This window comes from Panthera tigris, chromosome D3 (genome assembly GCF_018350195.1).
Source record: "Panthera tigris isolate Pti1 chromosome D3, P.tigris_Pti1_mat1.1, whole genome shotgun sequence".
NCBI classification, from domain to species: Eukaryota; Metazoa; Chordata; class Mammalia; order Carnivora; family Felidae; genus Panthera; species Panthera tigris.
In genome coordinates this window covers 40169347-40188695 of record NC_056671.1, presented here as the reverse complement: position 1 = coordinate 40188695, position 19349 = coordinate 40169347, and the positions used below count along the sequence as shown (strand labels likewise).

The window sequence follows — 19349 nt, the reverse complement described above, 5'->3', positions numbered from 1 at the left end:
ATAAACTTGAATACCTTTGGCCTCTGAATTTTTAGTTTATTTCTTCTCTGTAGTGCCTTCTTCCACCATTCTTAGATTCTAGGGCACAACTATATACTCTAGAGTATCTTTTAGGGTATATTTATGTCTCTAAAAAATATGTATTTATATAAATATATTTATAAAAACATCTATATATAAATATATATTTATAAACAAATGCATGTGTGTGTCTATATATATATATACATATATGTGTGTGTGTGTGTATGTGTGTGTGTGTATATATTTTCCACTTGACTATGGAAAACCAGAAATTAGTAAAGAATTTAATAAATGTGTTGAAACCAAGGTATAAATGTCTCCCACAGGGACTTCAATATTAAAGGTCCTGAATAAATGAGTGAGTGATTACATGAATACCCTTTCTGATTATAATTAGGGTGTTCTCTGTTACCTGGTTGTCTGCGCTTTAACGGGGAATGTAGATATTAAATTGAAGGCACGGTAGCCAGCAGACAGGCAGGATAAAGGATTTTAAATATCTCGGTAAACACAAGTCTTCCTGGCATGCCAGTGGGTAGCACTGCTGATCGGTACTGCAGGAGGGGACTAGGGAATCTTCATTTCCAGAACCCTTTTCTGGGGTCTTCCCCTGCTCATGTTTCTCCAGTCTTTGGTGCCTTGCCTGGTCATGAGAAGACAGCTCAGGTGACATACTGTATAGCCACAGAAAAGATATAGGTACAGGGTTTGTTATTACACTAGTCCTGACGGACCTGGACCCAGGCTCCTAAAAGCCTATTGCTTCTCCCTTGAACTTCAGGCATGAGCCAACGCCTCCTTATCTCTGACCCAATGGTCATTTGGCCCTTCTTTCCTTTACCTCAAGGCAAGCCTGAGTCAACATGTTCTCTCTCTAAAATGTATCTGAATTTCCTTTCATTCCTTTACCTCCCTCAAAGATATGCAAGCAGTTCTTTCCTCTTTGGGGTCATGGTCATTGTAGGGACAGTCTAATCTATGCAAGTGTCCTTCCAAAACAGGCTTTTCTTTTTTTTTTTTAATTTTTAATTTTTACATTTTATTTATTTTTGAGAGAGAGAGAGAGAGAGAGAGAGAGACAGGGACAAGTGGGGGAGGGGTAGAGAGAGAGGGAGACAGAATCCGAAGCAGGCTCCAGACTCTGAGCTGTCAGCACAGAGCCTGATGCGGGGCTCGAACCCACGAACCGTGAGATCATGACCTGAGCCGAAGACAGTTGCTTAACCGACTGAGCCACCCAGGCACCCCAAAACAGGCTTTTCTAAAGAGCAATTATATCCCAAGAGACCAGGATGTGGTACAGATACAGGGCTCAACACACGCCCATCTCATTTGGAGGAAAGCATTCATGCCTCAAAGAGGGACTGATTTTTCTTAACCTTGGCCTGGTGATCTGGGCTGACTATAATGGGCAATTTCTTGTACCAGTTACTGTTTGTTTTGTTTTTCTATGAGCCTTATTTCTAGCAAGGGGTTGAAGGGTATTCGGATAATTTCTCTAGGGGCAGGTGAATGAGTTTTAGCTTTAACCTTTTCCCTTGTCTTATTATTGTGGAAGGTGGGTGGGTAAAGGAGTTGGGAGGATGGAATGTAATAGAGGAAAGTACCGTGGTCAGGAAAGGATTGGGAAACTATCTTGAGTTTATATCACTGAATCATATTCACAATATTGTAGGGTCAGTTGGGTTCTGTTCTCTCTTCTATCGTAAAGATTGTCTGTCGTTATATGTGGAGTTATAATGGTGGTCAGGCAGGAGAGAAATGTCAAAGCATGTGGGAAAAACAGACAACAGAGGAAAACAGAGACATTTCATACCACTTAGGAAAGAGATGGGATGATATATATGGCTAGGTTCTTAAACACGGCTCACATCCTTAGAAAAAAAATGCTCTCATGTTCATATGCCCCAGGTCCCCCTTTTCTGGGGAGAGAAGGCACCTGGGGAACCGCAGGTGGGCAGGAGGGGCTTGTGGAATTCGAGGAACACTGTGTCCAGAGAGAAAAACGGGAGCAAGAAGTTTATTCAAAGATAATCAAAAACAGAGACTCTAGCAAAAAGCTAGTTTTGGGTTCCTGATATAACACTGATACATTTTAAACTTCCAGAATTACAGTTGTAGGAGAACGCCTCATCTAACTCTTCTCAAATTATTTTGTTTACCAATGCTGATCTTTTTGTCTTTAAACTGTGAACTCCCAGTTCTTCCCTGCCTCATCCTTACAATTATATACAATAGTGGGGAAAGATCTCTCAGAGACTGTGGGTGAGAGACAGCACTTCTTGGCATCACTAGTCAATGAGAAGTGAGTGCTAGAGAACTGTGTTGAGAAGGGTTCTGAAGCCCAATCTGTGTTCAGCAGGAAGGGTACTGGGATCCATTAATGCTGGAATCGGGTAATGCTGTCTGCCATGGGCCTGGGGGTTCAGGAAGGGTGGGGAGTGGTGATGAGAGTTATCTAAGTGGTACCATCCATGCTAAGAGCCCAAGCCTCTCATTTAATTTGGGTGTGTGTGTGCCAGGCTCGGAGACATTAAACCAGTTGCCAAAGCCACACAGCTACTTAGTGTTTCACCAATATACATAAAAAAGAAGTTCAGGATCAGGAAAAGAATGCAGATTAAGAGGATTAGCCATTCTGAACACACAAAACTACTGCCTTCAAGACATTGAGGACTGAACATGAACCTGCTTGAAGCCTTTTGTTAGACATTTTATCAAAAGTGCTAGGAGCTCTACCTGCTTACCCACAAAATCAAACGTGCACAGAAGTCTGGGGCCCTCCTTGTCGATTTCAGAGGCCTTTGAAAGTGTGTAATGTTAGAGATTATTTCCTCCAGGAGAAAAGTTTTCTCAGTTCTTGGATGAAGAGATAAAGAAGTATGAAGAAATTTTAACGTGTTATTTGCCTAGGATTAATGGACAGTTGAATTTAAATAGAGAATCTTTTAAATAGCAGCTTTTAAGAAAGTTCTTTCTATAAAATGTCAGGGGCGGGGGGAAAGTCCAAGATGGGATTTGGCCATGATTTTTTAACTAGGGCTGTAGTCTCAATGCTAAAATAAATAGCAAGTTATAACAAGTCCAACTAAGAGAGTTAAATTCATTAGAGCCAAGCTGTGGTGACACGCTTTGAGGGAATTCTGGCCCCCAAACTTCTCCTCGACTTGCCTGAGAATTTACTGTTCAGCATCCAGAAATTATTATTTGAAAATAGTAATATTCTTGGATAATAATCCATTTCAAGTTCATTGTTGGGTAATAACAAAAGAAGGGAAAGCTAGTGGTGGGGTGAAGGGATTTATTACTGGCTGTGGAAGGAGACAAGAGAGTGAAAGAAATAATGATCCTCAGTGAGTAGCTACAGGAATTTTGCAGCCCCAAGACGGAGTTCACTGTCTGAAGCCTGCTTATGACTCTAGAGTGTTCCACTGACCTTAGGACACATTAACACTGAGTGGGTGATGAAAACAACCCTCGTAAATAAACCCTCAAGATGCCTTTAAAAAATACAAAAGAGAGAAACAATGTAAGAAAGTAGGGAAGTGCTTTCTCTCCAACATTTCTGACAGAAGATAGGAGTTGAAAACCTCCAACAAAATGTTGCCCTAATCTCACTTGGCTAATTTTAGTTATCTTGGTTCATGGCTATGATTCATCCCTAAAGCTGTGAATTGCTGAGGAGGAAGGAGGAAAAAAAGTGACTTAAATGTCAAAGAAGTAAGAACAAAAATATAGTCTTCTTTTTTGGGGAACTAGAATTCCAGGATATGGGGATCTTTTTTTTCTCATGAGGGACCAAATGCTTCGAACTTCTAGAGAAATAATGGTCTTGAGTCAAAACATCATTAAGGAATGGAAGACGGCATTGATTATAAGTCATGTCATGTTGGAATTTTTGCCTCCATAGTGCATTTCCTTTGTCTTCTTGTGTACCTCCGATACCATTAAACTAGCACTCACTAGGAATCATCTGGAGTTATGTATGACGGAAGCCTAATACATAGACTGTAATGAGGAATGGAATCCCTAAACCAGGTGAGGGAGGAATGAATGGAGACAAATGGAACCACGAGAAGTAAGCCTGGGCAATGGAATAGTAGGAAAGGGAAGAAAGGCACGTTTGAATGATGGTCAGATGTTGTCTTGCTTGCTAAAGAATAGAGATGGTTTGGTGAAATTCCATCTTGAGTTTCTGAGTTTTCATCTTGAGTAGAAAAAAGTTTCTCAATTCTTCAGGGGTCCCCATAGTAAATTGGTTACCATGTTGCATTTCCATAGGTTTGGAGGAAGAGAATAGTCACCAACTCAGCTCGGTGACTGATTTCACTGTCCCAAGTAGCTGACCTCCACCAACAGCTTAGCCACCCTCCGTGTTTGTCTTGTTCTTAAAACTCTTCAACACTGCCGCTCTTAAAACTTCCGAGAAGTCAAGGAAGTATACGAGGGTTGTAAAAATAGGGCCCTGGGCTTGAGAGGAAGATGGTATTATGTAGGAAGCAAGATGAACAAGGAAGAATTCCAATGACTTCAGAGTGGATCGCCCACAGCCCTTGAAGCTGGGAGAAGAGTAGACCAGGGCACATGTGTGAGAGGTGATTTCTGCACCTACCCCCCAGTCCTCAGCCTCCTCAGAGCACTCTCCTAGCCTTTCTTATGCTCTGCTCCTTTCAGTTATCCTCATACCTGGTTATTACAGCGGCAATCGCTGTATCTCATTACCTGCGACCTAAAGTGTCATTCAGCCAATGTGACACATGCATCCTGATAGATAAACTAAGGGGGTACTAAGGTTCTGGAAGGGACTCTGTAGGTTGCAGAGTCCCACCGCTTGGTATACATTTGAGGCAACTGAGCTCTTGAAGGTCTAAGTGACTTTCTTGCGCAAAACATTCCCTCTTTTGCTTCTTCTGGAAGATGTTAATTAGCACCTTGGCTCTAGTGGAGAGATATTTTAAAGTCCATAGAAGATATTTGCCAGAAGTTATCCTTGGCCACCCTCATTTTAAACCACCTTGGCAGACTGCCTTTATTACAAATCCAGTGTTTTTTTTTTTTTTTTTTTTTTTCTGACTGGGTACATTTAATTTTCTGAGCCTCCATGAGGTGTGCCAAAGTACAACAAAAACCTGTTTCTATTTTTCATTTCCATGATCAACTTTTACCTTGTGTGGCAGTGTTATGGGTTGAATTACTTTCTCTCTCTCTCTCTCTCTGTGTGTGTGTGTGTATATATATATATGTATATATATATGTATATATATATATATATATATATATATATATATATATATATATCAAAGTCCTAACTCCCAGTACCTGTGAACATGACCTTACTTGGAAATAGGGGTCTTGCAGATTTAATCAAGTGAAGAGGAGGTCATTAGCGAGGGTTCTAATCCAATGTGAGTGGTGCGATGAGAAGACAGCTGTGTGAAGACGCACATGAGATAGGCAGAGATTCAAGTGCTCCAGCTGGAAGCCAAAGAATGCCAAGGATTGGCGGCCCACAACCAGAAGCTGAGAGGAGGCAAGGAAGGATTGTTCTCAACAAGTTTCTCAAGGAGCATGGTCTCAAGGAGCATCGCAAGGTCTCACCGAGACCTGGATTTCCGACTTCTGGCATCCAGAACTGTGACATTACAAGTTTTTGTTGTTTCAAGCCACTTTGTTATGGCAGCCCGAGGAAACTGATACTTGCAATGATAAAGGCAAAGAGGAAGGGCAACTGGAGGCTGAAGGAAAGAAAAAAGCTTTCTTTCTTGGGTTGGTTTACTAATGTCATTGGTATTAAGTAAAAGTGTTTTTCAGTTTATTTATTTTGAGAGAGAGAGATAGATAAAGAGAGAGAGAGAGAGAGAGAGAGAGAATATGAATGGGGCAGGGGTGGAGACAGGGAGAGACGGAATCCCAAGCAGGCCCTGCGCTGTCAGCAGAGAGCCTGACGTGGGGCTCAAACTCATGAATTGTGAGATCATGACCTGAGCCAAGATCAAGAGTTGGCCACTTAACCAATGAGCCACCCAGGCACACTGGTATTCATTTTTTATTGAGGTGATCTGGAGAGGTTCCACATGACCCCTTGAAAAAAATTTGTGAGGGGACTCTGTCCACTGTTTTAAGCTATAGCATACTTTTCTATTTAAGTAAGTTTCCATCATAGAATAGTCAGCTGTTTTTCAGTGTTTTAGCTTAATAGTCTAGTTTGTTTTCCTTAGCCTGATGGCTTTGGTCTTTTTCTATTTTATTTATTTTGTGTTTTAATATTTTATTTTGTAGCATAATATAAATTCATGAATAGTAGTATGTATTTCCTCAATACATGGGGAAAAAGGCACTTAAAAATACAAATCATCCACAAAATATTTTTCAAATGATGATCCAAGCATTGATACATTCCAAGGCTCCGATTTACTCTCCATAAATAATATTAAAAATTAAATCAGGCTTTGCTTAAAATAATTTCAGTAGTTTCTTTTGCAGTGTTATTCTGTATTTACAAATAGCACAAATAGAGGTAAGGACTACTTCTAATCATATTTTTCAAAACCAAAAACCATTTTTTAACATTTAATTTTAAGTAATCTCTACACCCAATGTGAGCTTGAACTTGTAATCCCAAGATCAAGAGCCACATGCTTCACCGACTGAGCCAGACAGGTGTCCCCCCAAATCCATTTTTAAGGTCTTACAAATTATATGCATTTAGCATCCAAATTTAAAAACCTATATCAAGAACCTTCACATATCATCCAAATTTTAAGCATAGCCACTTTCTATAAGCTTCTCCAAGATCATCTGCTCTATTGTATTACTCAGTTATCTGAAAAATTCAAAGGTGTCATAGGAAAGAGTTGTCCTGCAGATTTAGTGGTTAAGAAAACACCCAAGAGTTGAGATACATAGATCTTTTCATTGACCAGAAATCTTAATTCATTTCAGAAGCCATTCTGGATTGTTTCAAACTCTTCATCTTGGGGCTTGTGGTTCAGTTTATGATCTATGCAGCATATACATGGGTGCCCATGTCTTTGAAGGCACTGGGATACACAAGTCAGAACCCATGTCAAAATCACTAGGCCATTCAGTGCATCACACTGCTCCATCTGTAGGGTGTCTCTTGCCCCAGTTACTCTGGGGGGTCCCACGATCGGATTCTAGGTGACAATACAAGGAGCTGGACTACCAGAAGTGTAGTGTTGGAAACACTTACTTGAGTGTGGTGAGTTCTGTAAGGGATGGCTGAGTAGCCTTGAGATAGCTTTCTCTTCGCGCAGCAACTTTGGGAGAAGGCTTGGGACTTGTGTCAGAGTCACCACTGTCTTCATCTCCCATGGCCTTGATGTAGCTGCCGCTCCGCATTCTTCGGCACGGAATTTCGTCGTCTTTACCTCTAGGGGTGTACCCTGTCCATTCATCCTGTGGAACCTATTCAGATATAAAACAGAGAATTCATTTTTAATAAAATCCTACACTTTTCTTTCCTTTATTGATTTTTTGGTAGGACCCCGAACGTGGGTGACAGAGATAAATTATCTAAAACTTCAGACATTTACTTTTCACGAATGGTGTCTTACTAGAGTTGGTTTGAAAATATTTGAATACGTGCCATTCCACGTCTCAATCTTTAAAACATCCTGTGTATTAGGAAAAACTAAAACCATGGCCTCTGATTTACTTCTCATTTTTCTCATGCCAATAAGAATAAGAATTCCAAGAAATAATGCCAATAAGAACGCTGTTGAAAAGGGAAATAGTTTTATTTGAGATTTTCAATTATTTGTTTTCATTTGTCACTTAAAATTTAAGAAACTTTCACTTTTATCTCCACCGTCCTCACACTGTCCGTCTCCACTGTCTTGTATCCAGTCTCTCTGCTTCCTAAACCAGTTGCATTGACTTTCCAAAAACCTATTCTTTCAGAACGCCTCTTAACTTGGGTTCAGCCTCCATAGATCTACTGAAAGCAGTCTTTAAAGGTTTCCAATGATCTCCTCATGAAAGCCAGTGACATTTTCTTAATTTAAATTATCCTTGGCCTCTGACTACACATACACACGCACGCACGCGCGAGCACCCCCAACCCTGAAGAGATTCTGTACTTACCTGGTAAAGCTACTTATCTGAATTGTTCTTTTCCTCTTGCTTTGCTGCATCCTACTCTAAGTCCCCATTTGGGGGTACCACACAAGAGTATGTTCTCAGCACACTGCTCCTTTTTCTTTCTACAGTCATTGCCTTTGAATTCAGCAGAGCACTACACTATGTTACAGAAGGCTTCTTTATGACTTTGTCTTCAGTTCCACTTAGATTTTCCATTTCCACACGGACTCAAACTAGGATCTCATTACTCCTCCACTTAGTAAAAGAAATGCACAATGACCACTCTTCTCATCCATTAAGAAGCAATAATCAGCCTTCAGTGTGTGGAACGGTACACAGGGCTTAACGAAAAGACACCAAAGAAGAAGGAGGCTGGTTTTTGCCCTTAACGTATTTATAACAGCGATGAGAAGACAGAGCATAAACGCATTTGGGAATAGTTCCAAATCAACACACCAGCAAGTTTAAGGTATGGTGCCATAAATGGAATATGCACCAAAGAGAGACTGCAGGTAGGAGTTATCAGTAATGGTGACGGGGAAGGAGTAGCCAGGAAGGACTGGCCAAGTCTCAATGAGAAGGCAAACAGGCATTTAAGATTTTGATGCTATTTACGGATTATTCATCAATAATGCAGTGTTTCATTATTAACATTTAACTATGCTATGCAACTTGCTTAGAGGGTCTTATTTTAACAGCATAACAACTCTGTGCAAGGTTTCTTCTGTATTTCTCAGATGGGAAACAGGAAGTCAGAGAGCTTAAGGAATTTGCCAAAGAACACACAGCACTGGCATTTAAAGCATTTTGGTTTGACTCCCAAGATCAGAATTTTCTTAACCTAAATTTTGTGATTAGTAATATATCAATTTTACATCTGAAGGGTTCGTAAAATTGTCCACGATGACACATACACATATTAGACACAGGTTTCTAAATGTTGTCTAAGTTCTAGGAAGTGAAAATACATGTTCCATTAAAAAAAGCACTATACTCTGCTCCTTAAATTATGACTTTATTTGCATAATTTGAAAGCTTATGTCTAGAAACATCAGACTGAAGAGATGCTGCTACTTATGGACCTGAAACAGTGGTTTGTGAGTTCTAATTTGGAAAACTACCAGTGAAGTTAGGCTAAGCTTCATTATGCAGTTTGTTTATTTTAACAGATTTTTAAGTGGCACTTCCTATGTGCAGGCACTGTTCTAAGTGCTTTGTAAATGTTCTCTCATTTGATCCACACAGCTGAAGGGTACTATTATTATTATCCCCAGTTTACAAATGAGGAAACTGAAGTTATGTAACAGGACCAAAGTCTCAGCTACAAAGGGGCAGAATTCCGACCTGGCAGCTCGTGAGGACTTGCTCTTGACCACTATTTAATGCTGTCTGTCTTTCTGGGCCATGATGTGTGGCATCTACGGAACCAAATAACTGTAGTCCCATGACACCTTCGTAATCCATTGCATCTGATTCATTTGCCATTTATTAATCATGGTAGTAACAATGTGGAGTTTTTGCTTTAGCTAAATAGCATCAAAATCACCATAGCAACAAGGAAGATTTCTCAGTGAAATTATAAACGTTTGGAACAGTCTTGTTTTCCTTCAATTGGCAGGTGACTCATTGTAAAGGTATGATCATGTTCAGAACCTCACTATTGGCTTAGCGATTACATTTTATAAATTAAATCGGTACAGCTTAGGGTCACAGATGATGCACACAGCGTTTGCCATTTCTCAGCACTGATGCATAGCTCCTAAATAAGCACTGGTCTCTGGAATATGTCAGAGACCAAGGACAAACTTATATCCGGTCATATCACTTACGAAACAAAACATGGCAAATTGCTGTTTAGATGTTTTTTCCAAAGTTAGTTTATGGTAGAAACTTGGACTTATATGAGAAACAGGTTGCATCTGTTGCCAAGGGAACCAACTGGAAAGTATTTAATCTGAATACCTCTCAATGAAACAGTTTGCAAATGATAGCAGCTAAGAAGTTGTATCGAATGGAATTTAAAAATTAACACGTTATTCATAGACCTAAGGGTAGCCGACAATAAGATTACCTATAAAATAATGCAGAAATCAGTTGTAGGAAAAGTGTAAAGAAACAGAAAATCAAGATCTTGGAGAAGGAAAATAATGTCACTGAAGTTGTTATGATTGAGTCAGAATTTTTATTCTGACTCTTTCCACCTCTAAAGCAGAAGAGGAGACCGTGGCATACCCCTCTGTAAGGGGCCCAAGTGGGAAATGTTACTCCCCCCCTTTTTTTAACAAGAGAAAAGCATACTCATTTTATTATTTTTTTACATGTACTTGGGAGCCTTCACAAGAGAATGAAGATCCAAAGAAGCAACTGGGGCAGGAAACTTTTATACCCTGTAGACAAGGAAATAATAAATCTGTGAAGAATTGATAAGACAAAGGGATTTGGTAAATGGTGAAGAAGTAACTAAGGAGATAAGGGTGAACCTAACAAGTTTGTGGATTTCGCTGGCGCCATGTCTGGGCTGATAAGTCTGTCTCCATGTTGCTCCCTTTTGATTGGAAAGAGAGGAAGGAGAGTCATTGGCACAGCCACCGCTGTGATCTAGTCAAAGGTTGATGTGTCTTTCTGCCTCAGTTGCACAGAAAGAAAAAATGTAGGGAAATTCAAATTTACAACTGTCTGAGAAAGCCTTCAGTATTAATGGTCTTGGCAGTTTAAAGGAATAGAAGTCTTGGTGAGGAGAGGAAGCTGGAGCAGGCAGAAAGGCAGCCTGGGCACTTGAGGACGACAGGCCAGCCGGATGGCCCGCTTGTCTGCACCAACCCTGGGGGTGGTTGGACCCAACGGATGTTAAGGAAACAGTAATAAAATCCATATTGTAGTTGTTATGAGTTAGAGTAAAGAAATTGTTTGATTTTTAATGCTTATGCTTAAGCATTAAACCCCAATAGAGAGCTTTGTTTTTGAGAAAACAAAACGAGGATTAGTGTGCATTTTTCTATTTCGAGAATAGCCAGTCTATAATTTAGACCACATGTCATAGCTCACAAGTATAGAAGACTTACTTCTGACCAAGGAATGACCATAACCAAGTGCTATCATCTTCTAATTACAGGATGAGGATGTTTTCTTAAATGAAATAGTGTATGGGCACTGAATGATGGGTCATTCTAATTGTAGCTGTTCAGTTATGGAACAGGAGAAAATTAAACATGCTCTAATGGGGCATGCTTGCATTTTCTCAGTCTCCTCCCTGCCTCTCTCTTTGTCTCTCTCCCTTCTTCCTTTATATCTATAAGTATGTTTTGCCTGTTTCTTTTCCAGCCATGGTCTGGGTGTGCCTGGAATATACAACAGTGAACAAAATAAATATTGATCTCACACTACGGAGCATACATTCTAGAAGCAGTGCAGGAAGAAACAGATAATAGCTAAGCACACACATAAATGAGCAAGATAATCTCAGGAATCATAAATGCCATCAGGAAAATAAGATGGGGTAATGTAACAAAGTGGCTGGAGGGGGACTACTTTAACTCGTTCCTTGGAGAAGCCAGTAGGAAAGCAGTAATATTCCAGAGGAGATCTGCTGACCAAAGGAGCCAGCTTAGAGGTGAGCTGGGAAGAGCTTCCAGACAAAAGGTCCAGCCAGCATGGAGTCCCTAGAGTAAGAATAAGATTGGTGTGTAATTAAAGCCTAGGAACAAAAATGACAGTGTGACTGGAGAGTACCCAGCAAGAGGAAAGTGATACAAGGAAAGGCTAGGGGTGTGGGGCCAGATCATGTAGGGTCTTGTAAGACTGTCTCAAATCTTCCTTCCAGGCTGAACTCAGAAATTCTAAAGCTCCCTCCAACTGTTCCAGATTAAATTGATCTTTTTAATGAAATCTATAGCACATATCATATGCTATATAGCATAGATTTATTGAAATCTATGCTATATAGCATATATATAGCATATATATATATATAGCATATATATAGCATACATAAGGAGTCAGCAAACTATAGCTCACAGACTAAATCCAGCTTGCCATGTGTATTTACAAATAAAGTTTTATTGGCACACAACCATACCCATTCATTACACATTGGCCGTGGCTGATGTCAAGTTACAAGGGCTGAGTTGTATGGTTGTGTTGAAGGCTATATGGCCCCAAACCTGATTCACATCTTCCTTCTGCACACTTAATGTGCATAATCACACAATGGCACTTACATACACTATTTGTTTTATGTGTTTTTGTGTCATCTCTCCAACTACTAGGTAAGGCAACTGAAATGAGGTAAGCAGTATTGCTGGAGGGTCAGAGGTGTGAGCTCTACATGTAGACTACCCAAGTTTGAGTTCCTGCTGTGTCAGTAACTAGGTACAGGCCTCAGTTTTCTTGTCTGTTTCCTACCCATAGAGTTATGCCCGGATTAAATGAAGTAATGTGCCCAAGAGCATAGGGAGTGTTCAGCAAAGGTATTTTTGGGGAGCTCTGGACTATTGTTAGCACACACACACTCCCTCCCCACCCCTCCAAGGGATGACATTGGCTTTCCAAGAAGACTCTGATGCCTGCTTCCAATTTTCTTTCTCAAGGGAGGAGCAGGAATAATTGAAATATATTAAGCGAAAACATAAAGTCCTAATATACTGTCTACTCCCATCAATTTTAAGTGAGAGTTCCCATCAGGAAGTACTCCCAGCTCTCTGTCCTGGGGTCTCATCTCTATTCTGCAGGATTGAGAGGGAAGCCTGCAGCCTTTAGGCCACCGGAAGTTTACCTGGCTTCCCAGTGATTGAATCCTAAATGCCTCTTTTTGGCTTACAAAGCAGAAATTTTAGAGAGGAAAAAAAAAACGGCCAACCAAACAAAAGAAACACCTCCCTAGGAACTATTTTTGTATTCAAAGTTTTGTTTTGTTTTAAAACTTTGACCCCAAACCTGTGCCTTCCAGATGTATGAGGGCTGTCAAGGCCAAGAGGTGGGGGTGAGGGGGCCTCTGGGCTGCATGAAGGTTCTGCTCTGTGCAGTGCTGAGTCACAGAGGTGGTGGTGGGGGGGTTGAAAGGGAAAAGGGGGGGCACACTTATTACTGTTTACCTCGCTATTTCTAGGGCTTAGTACATTGCCAGAAAGACCAGAGGTTTCTGGGTAAACGTGACACTAAATGAATGAATGAATTCCAACAACAGCTTTGTTTTCACTCACTGTGTGTGATCTTGGATAAGTCACTTCACTTCTTTGATTCAGATTTTCCATCTCTAAAATGGGGGTGATAATAGAGGTGTAATGAATAGAAATAATGTGCGTGAATATAGTTTGTGGACTTCAAAACATCATAAAAATCTGAGAAAAAGGTTAGAAAGCTGTCTCTTTATGGCTACTTTTAAAGTACGGCCAGCCATAAATATATTGGGGATTAAAAAGCAGCGGTATTTTAGCTGAGGATCTTCGGCTCATTAAAGTAGATAGATGTTCTACGGGGCACCTGGGTGTCTCAGTCAGTTGGGCATCCAACTTTGGCTTAGGTCATGACCTCACTGTCCATGGGTTCGAGCCCCATGTCAGGCTCTGGGCTGATAGCTCAGAGCCTGGAGCTTACTTCAGAGTCTGTGTCTCCCTCTCTCTCTGCCCCTTTCCTGCTCATGCTCTGTCTCTCTCTGTCTCAAAAATAAATAAACATTAAAAAAAATTTTTTTTAAATGTAGATGTTCTAGTATAAGAATATACTATATATATATATATATATATATATATATATATATACTACATACTATATACTATATACTTTATAATATAATATACATATTATCCTATGTAAAAATATAAAAGTTTCATACACAAAAATGTATTTATCTCTCTTTTAGGATCTTTAAAAGTAGACTGTCTTCTGGTGCTGCCATTTCCCCTCTCCTTTAGGTTTCCCCAAACTCACTTAAAAGAGAATCACACTTGTTCTGGGAGATCTGTGAGGAAAAGCTGTGATGAACTAGGGGTCCTTAAAAAGTCTTTCCCATGAGGAACCTTGAAAAGTTATATGACCCAAGATAATACCTTCCGTTCTGAATGTCTCAAACATTTTGCTGATTTTGGGGGCTCGTATCCCCACTTGGTTAATGAAGTTTCCATTTTGAAAAGACAAAGTACACTTAGTTCCTTCAGCTTTCCTCTAATATCCAAATGCCACATTGTCCTGAATCTAAGATATCATTGCAAAACCCTCAGTGTTTTTTTGTGCCACTAAGAAAGAAAGAAATGCCACCAACTAAACTCTGACTCTCCCTAGATGATATGATTCATTCCAGTATCAAAGATGCCAAAGCATGAAAAATTTATCTTAGAATCAAATGCCTTTTAAAGAGTATGTGCAAAAATAAAAACAAGACATGGATGTATTCTGGGATACTGGTTATAGAACTTAATGTTCATATTTAATAGTGACCAAATTGATGATAATAATTAGCATTCATCTGTGCCATGCTTTTGCAAACAAACAGAAGCTCACATATCTCGTGATCCTTCCAACTACCTTGAAGGATAAGAAGAAGTATTATAATCTTAGCTTGTCAAAAAAAGAAATTGAAGTCCAGAGAGGTTAGTAGTTAGTATAGGTTGATACTATACCCAAGATGGGGTCTACTGTCACAGTCCAGGGATTTACCACCCTCACCTCCCCCCGCCCCCCCCCGCCCCCCCCCCCCCACCGCTTCTCTCTATATTCAGATCAGATCTTGGCTGTCTTTTGAATAACAATTGTTATTTTATGGCAATCTAAAGAATACATATTTCAGATAAGAAAAAAAACCCTCCATATAGTTTTAAGTTCTGTCCAGAGGAAAAAAAGTTAATAAAACAAATGAAAGACTACAAGCCTTTAAGTATAATTTATGAGAAATACTATTTCAGACAAGAGAAGGCTTACTTTTAAAAGGCTCTTCCAAAGGACCTGTGGTTTCAGTCCCCCACTTTTGCTGGGCTGCAGTCAGTACAGTGTAACTACATGTAGATAGAGTCAGACATTTTGTGCCAGTGATGGTCTGAGAGATGGTGGCTGGAAGATGAAGCCATGTGTGGGTGACTCCTGGAGAGCGGATTATCTCAAGATGGAAGGTTGGATGGTGAGGTTTGGAGGAATGAAAATGTGTGAGATTTTGGGAAATCTGAGAGCCACAAAAGGAATGCAGACCCTTAGAAAGCTGGGACAGCTGGAATGGAACATATGTCCTGAAATATACCAGGGTAGGCCAGTGCAATTCTGTGAGCAGGTCGGGATGGCAGACATTTGGGAGGAAAACCCAAGAATCTAAGGCTGAGGTGGGACTGAAATCAAAGTTCTATTTCGTCAGGAACCAAGGAAGCTAGGAGAAATAAGTTAGGCATTTTATTGGTGGGATAGAAATAAGGACAATATGGCAAGTTGGAGCAGTGGTTAAAATGGTGGAGATCGATAATCGGTTGATATTCGCAAGGCTACCCCTGCATCTGTCGATCCCTTCAGCAACTGAGTATTTCTATTAGAGGAACCAGGTAAATGAGGGCGCTGAGCTATGGCTGAGGGGGTCAACCTACTAGGTCTTACCTGAGCTCATGAAGAAGGATAAATATAGGAAAAACTGTATTTATGAAAGGAGAGCTAGGGATTTGATATATATGGAGTAATCTGACATTTGTGGAATAATCGCAGAGGGCTGGAAGAGATACCTTACTTAAGTGCTTCCAGCAGTCCTGTGAAACAGGCATTACTATGTCCATTTTACTGCCACAAAACTTAGATTCCAAAAGCGGAAATGACTCGCTCAAGGTCATAATAACGAGTAGGAGTCTGGATTTGTCTGACGTCACAGCTTTAATATCACCCTGCCTCTGATGAATGTATGCTGATTGAGTCACTGAACAAATAAACGAAAAAAAAAAATGGAGCTTATGCTCCCACTCAACTGTATTTTTAAAATAAACATAAAATGTAACCATTGAAATAAGCATAAATATTATCTTGTCATTAACTTGCTAGCACCAATGAGGAGGGCTTAAAGTAATAGACACCTAAGTAGGAAGTAAAACAGCATTTGCTGTCTCGCTGTTTCACGGTGCCCTTACCAACTGCTGTTATCAGCGCTTAAACACAAATGGACAGCTTTGCGGGGAGTAGAAAACTTGAAGGACAACGACAGCTTTCAAGGATGGCTTTGGGGGCCTGGATGCACCCCAGTGATAAGGAGGCTTCACCCTGGATTTCAAGTGCCTGCCTACAACTTGTTACAGAAATGGCGTGAATGTATCGGCCTTCTAAGCACTTTTAGTGAGCTCTCAGATTCCCTACTCACTCGGGTCCTTTGCATCTTCTTTACAGCTGGGAGAACTGCTTTTCTGCTCCACACAGCTTTCAACTTGACAAATGCGACTTGGCATAAATGTCCCTGTAGCCTTTTAAGCTTGCTCTTCTCATAGCAAAAAGCAGAAAAAAAGAGCAAGAATAGGAAAATTACAATTATGCGATGTGCAGATCCCAAGGCCTGACTGGTGTTTTCCAATCAGATTTCTCTGGCAACCGCCCTTTCTAACTCCCCATGAAACCCAAAGCGGGTGTAAACCTTCATTTGCTTCAGATTGCTTAAAAATTACCTTTTAAGGACAAGAGTAAATACCTACCTCTTTTTAAATAAGGTTTATTAGACCCTTTGCTACATCACCCTCCAAATAAAAATTATTAAACACCCTCAAATAGAACTTTGTAAACAGTACTAAGCCATGGTGATTCGCTCACTGTACCCCTATGGAATTATCCTCACCCACCAACGTTTACAGGAATCTACAGGGTACTTAGCACAATAGTAGGTGCCGGGTAAATACACCAAAAGCATTTTATAAAACACAGTCTCTGGTCTCAACGGGATTTACAAATTTTAAGTGGATTGGGCAAATCTGGGGGATAAGTGAAGGAAAGGGAAAAAACAGCTTTAGAGCAAGTCAAGCTGAGTAGAGTATTTCAGTACGTTTGAATTACCTACTGGGTTTGTGCTTTGTTCTTAAAAATCTTCTTCCCCCGGTGGTGAAACTGTTCCTTAGGAGTTGAATGTACATGTGTGTGAAGTGCATGGATGCCATTGAGAAAAGGCATTGTGGGAGAAATGTGAGGGGTGAGGTCCGTGACCCCTCAAAGGAGAGGAGGGATCCTGGCGACCGGTGGAAAATGTTACTGAGGTGATAGCTGACATCAGAGGGGCTGCTATCTACGATTCCACATCAAGAAGTAGTAGCTAAAATACCACATTCTGATGTAATTTCAGGACAGGGGAGGAAAATTAATTTTCTTCCTCGTCCCCCCTGTATTTTGATGGTGGTGGACATCTGTGGGTTTTGCTGCCCTGGTTCTACTTCTGGTTCTTGTAGTTACAACCCCATGATTCTGCTCTGGAGAACCCTTCCTTCCCAGAAGGAACTGCACTTGAGGATTGGCTAAGCCAATTAGCATATCGCGTTCCCTGCTTGGCTTGAGGCTGAGAGCATGATCTAAGCCTATTCGGTGAGCAAGCGTCTCGACCATTGCTTGGAATGCTGGGTGAGCAAGCGTCTCAACCATTGCTTGGAATGCTGGGTCAAAGATATTTCCTCTCTCATTCAGTACATCCACAGTGAAGTAGCTAGCCTCAGGGCCTGCTAGTGGCCATTGTATAATCCCAACACGCAAATATTACCTCATGCAATACAAAACCCTCTGTTGGTATTAATCCCATTGCAAAGATGAGAAAATTGAGACTCGGTGCTATTAAATAACTTACACTAAGTTTTACAGCTGGTAAGTCACACTAGAATGGGAGGGCAGGTTTGTTTCAAATTTCTATGTTCTTTTCATCATATCATTTTGCTGTCCATAAGTTTCAAAACAGCAATTTTCCGTTCAACATAAAACTCAAGCATTAAGTTACTGGGGGCTATAACGCTGTAACATTTTGAAAACCGTAACAAGTAGAGAGGGGTAGATGCTTGAAAGAACCAAAAGACTTGAAAAAATCATGTCCACAGAACACCTGTCATCCAGCAGTTATAGTTGGCTACTAGTTTTTGTGAAATAAAAGCAAGAAAACAAGCATCCTAAAAGAGAGCAAGATTAAAAACAGCAGAGGTTTACGTCTATAGTAAGTATCTCACATTTATTTCCATTGACTTATAGGAGATGAGCTAGTTTGGAGCCCTTTCTTATCTTTTAATGCAACTGCTCATTTCTCACATGTCTTTCAGGCATATTGGAGGCATATCTGATGGTTTGCAATGGCTAGATGAGCCATCATATTTTCCCATTAGTGGTGTAGTCATACGTGATGACGTCTGTCCACTACATCCCCTATGGTTGTAGCTATAATTCCAAAACTTGAATTCCCTGAGGCAAATTAGAATTCTGTGCCTGGTGCTCAAAAGCAGAGATGTGGGTAGAAGGTTGGTGATCTTCCTCTTGAGGTAGATAGAAGCCCAAATGTAGTTCATCAGAACTGAACTTCAGTGTTGGGTAAAATCTTCTATGTGTCTCAGAAGTTCTGAGCCCCCACTGCTTGTCAATGTTTATGACTATGGATCTTTTTTCCTTAGAACTTCAAGTCTGATAATCTTGGAACAGCTAGTTTGCAGTCCACAGAATATCAAGTCAATCATCTCCAGTATTAATACTTAATTCAAAATTACAAATTTTTGCAGTAGATTTCAGCAAATATTTTCCTTTAGTTTACCATTAAGTCTGGGATACTAAGTTTTCTCAAATGAGCTCATAGATTATTACCCTTGTGAACCATTAACTTAGCTGTTTGGTGTATAGTAGAAAAAAAAAAACAATAGATTTGAGAAGAGAAAAAGTTCAAAATATCCTTCTTTTAAAAAAATCACTGTCATCTGATTACTAGTGCACCTCGGTGCTGTTCGGTCTTTGTATTCCAAATTACATTCATGACACCTAAAACTATACTGTATTCAGGGGCACCTGGGTGGTTCAGTGGGTTAAGCGTCTGACTCTTGATCTCGGCTCAGGTCATGATCTCACCGTTCATGGGTTCAAGCCCTGCCTCTGGCTCTGCGCTGATAGCGTGGAGCCTGCTTGGGATTCTCCTCTTCCTGTCTCTCTGCCCTTCCCCTGTTCATGCTCTCTCTCTCTCTCTCTCTCTCAAAATAAATAAATAAACTTAAAAAAAAAGTATACTGTATTCAAATGGACCAAAATAGAATCTTTCCTTCATGAACACCATT

At 40.3% G+C, this 19349-nt stretch overlaps 1 protein-coding gene across 1 annotated transcript in view; it reads right to left on the bottom strand.

Annotated features, from left to right (window-relative positions):
• DLGAP1 (DLG associated protein 1) overlaps positions 1–19349 on the bottom strand; it is an 888408-nt gene that overhangs the window by 251134 nt on the left and 617925 nt on the right. The window contains exon 5 of the mRNA XM_042963009.1: positions 7238–7452. Within this exon, the coding sequence (XP_042818943.1) occupies positions 7238–7452 (215 nt within the window). The remainder of the gene's footprint in view (positions 1–7237; positions 7453–19349) is intronic.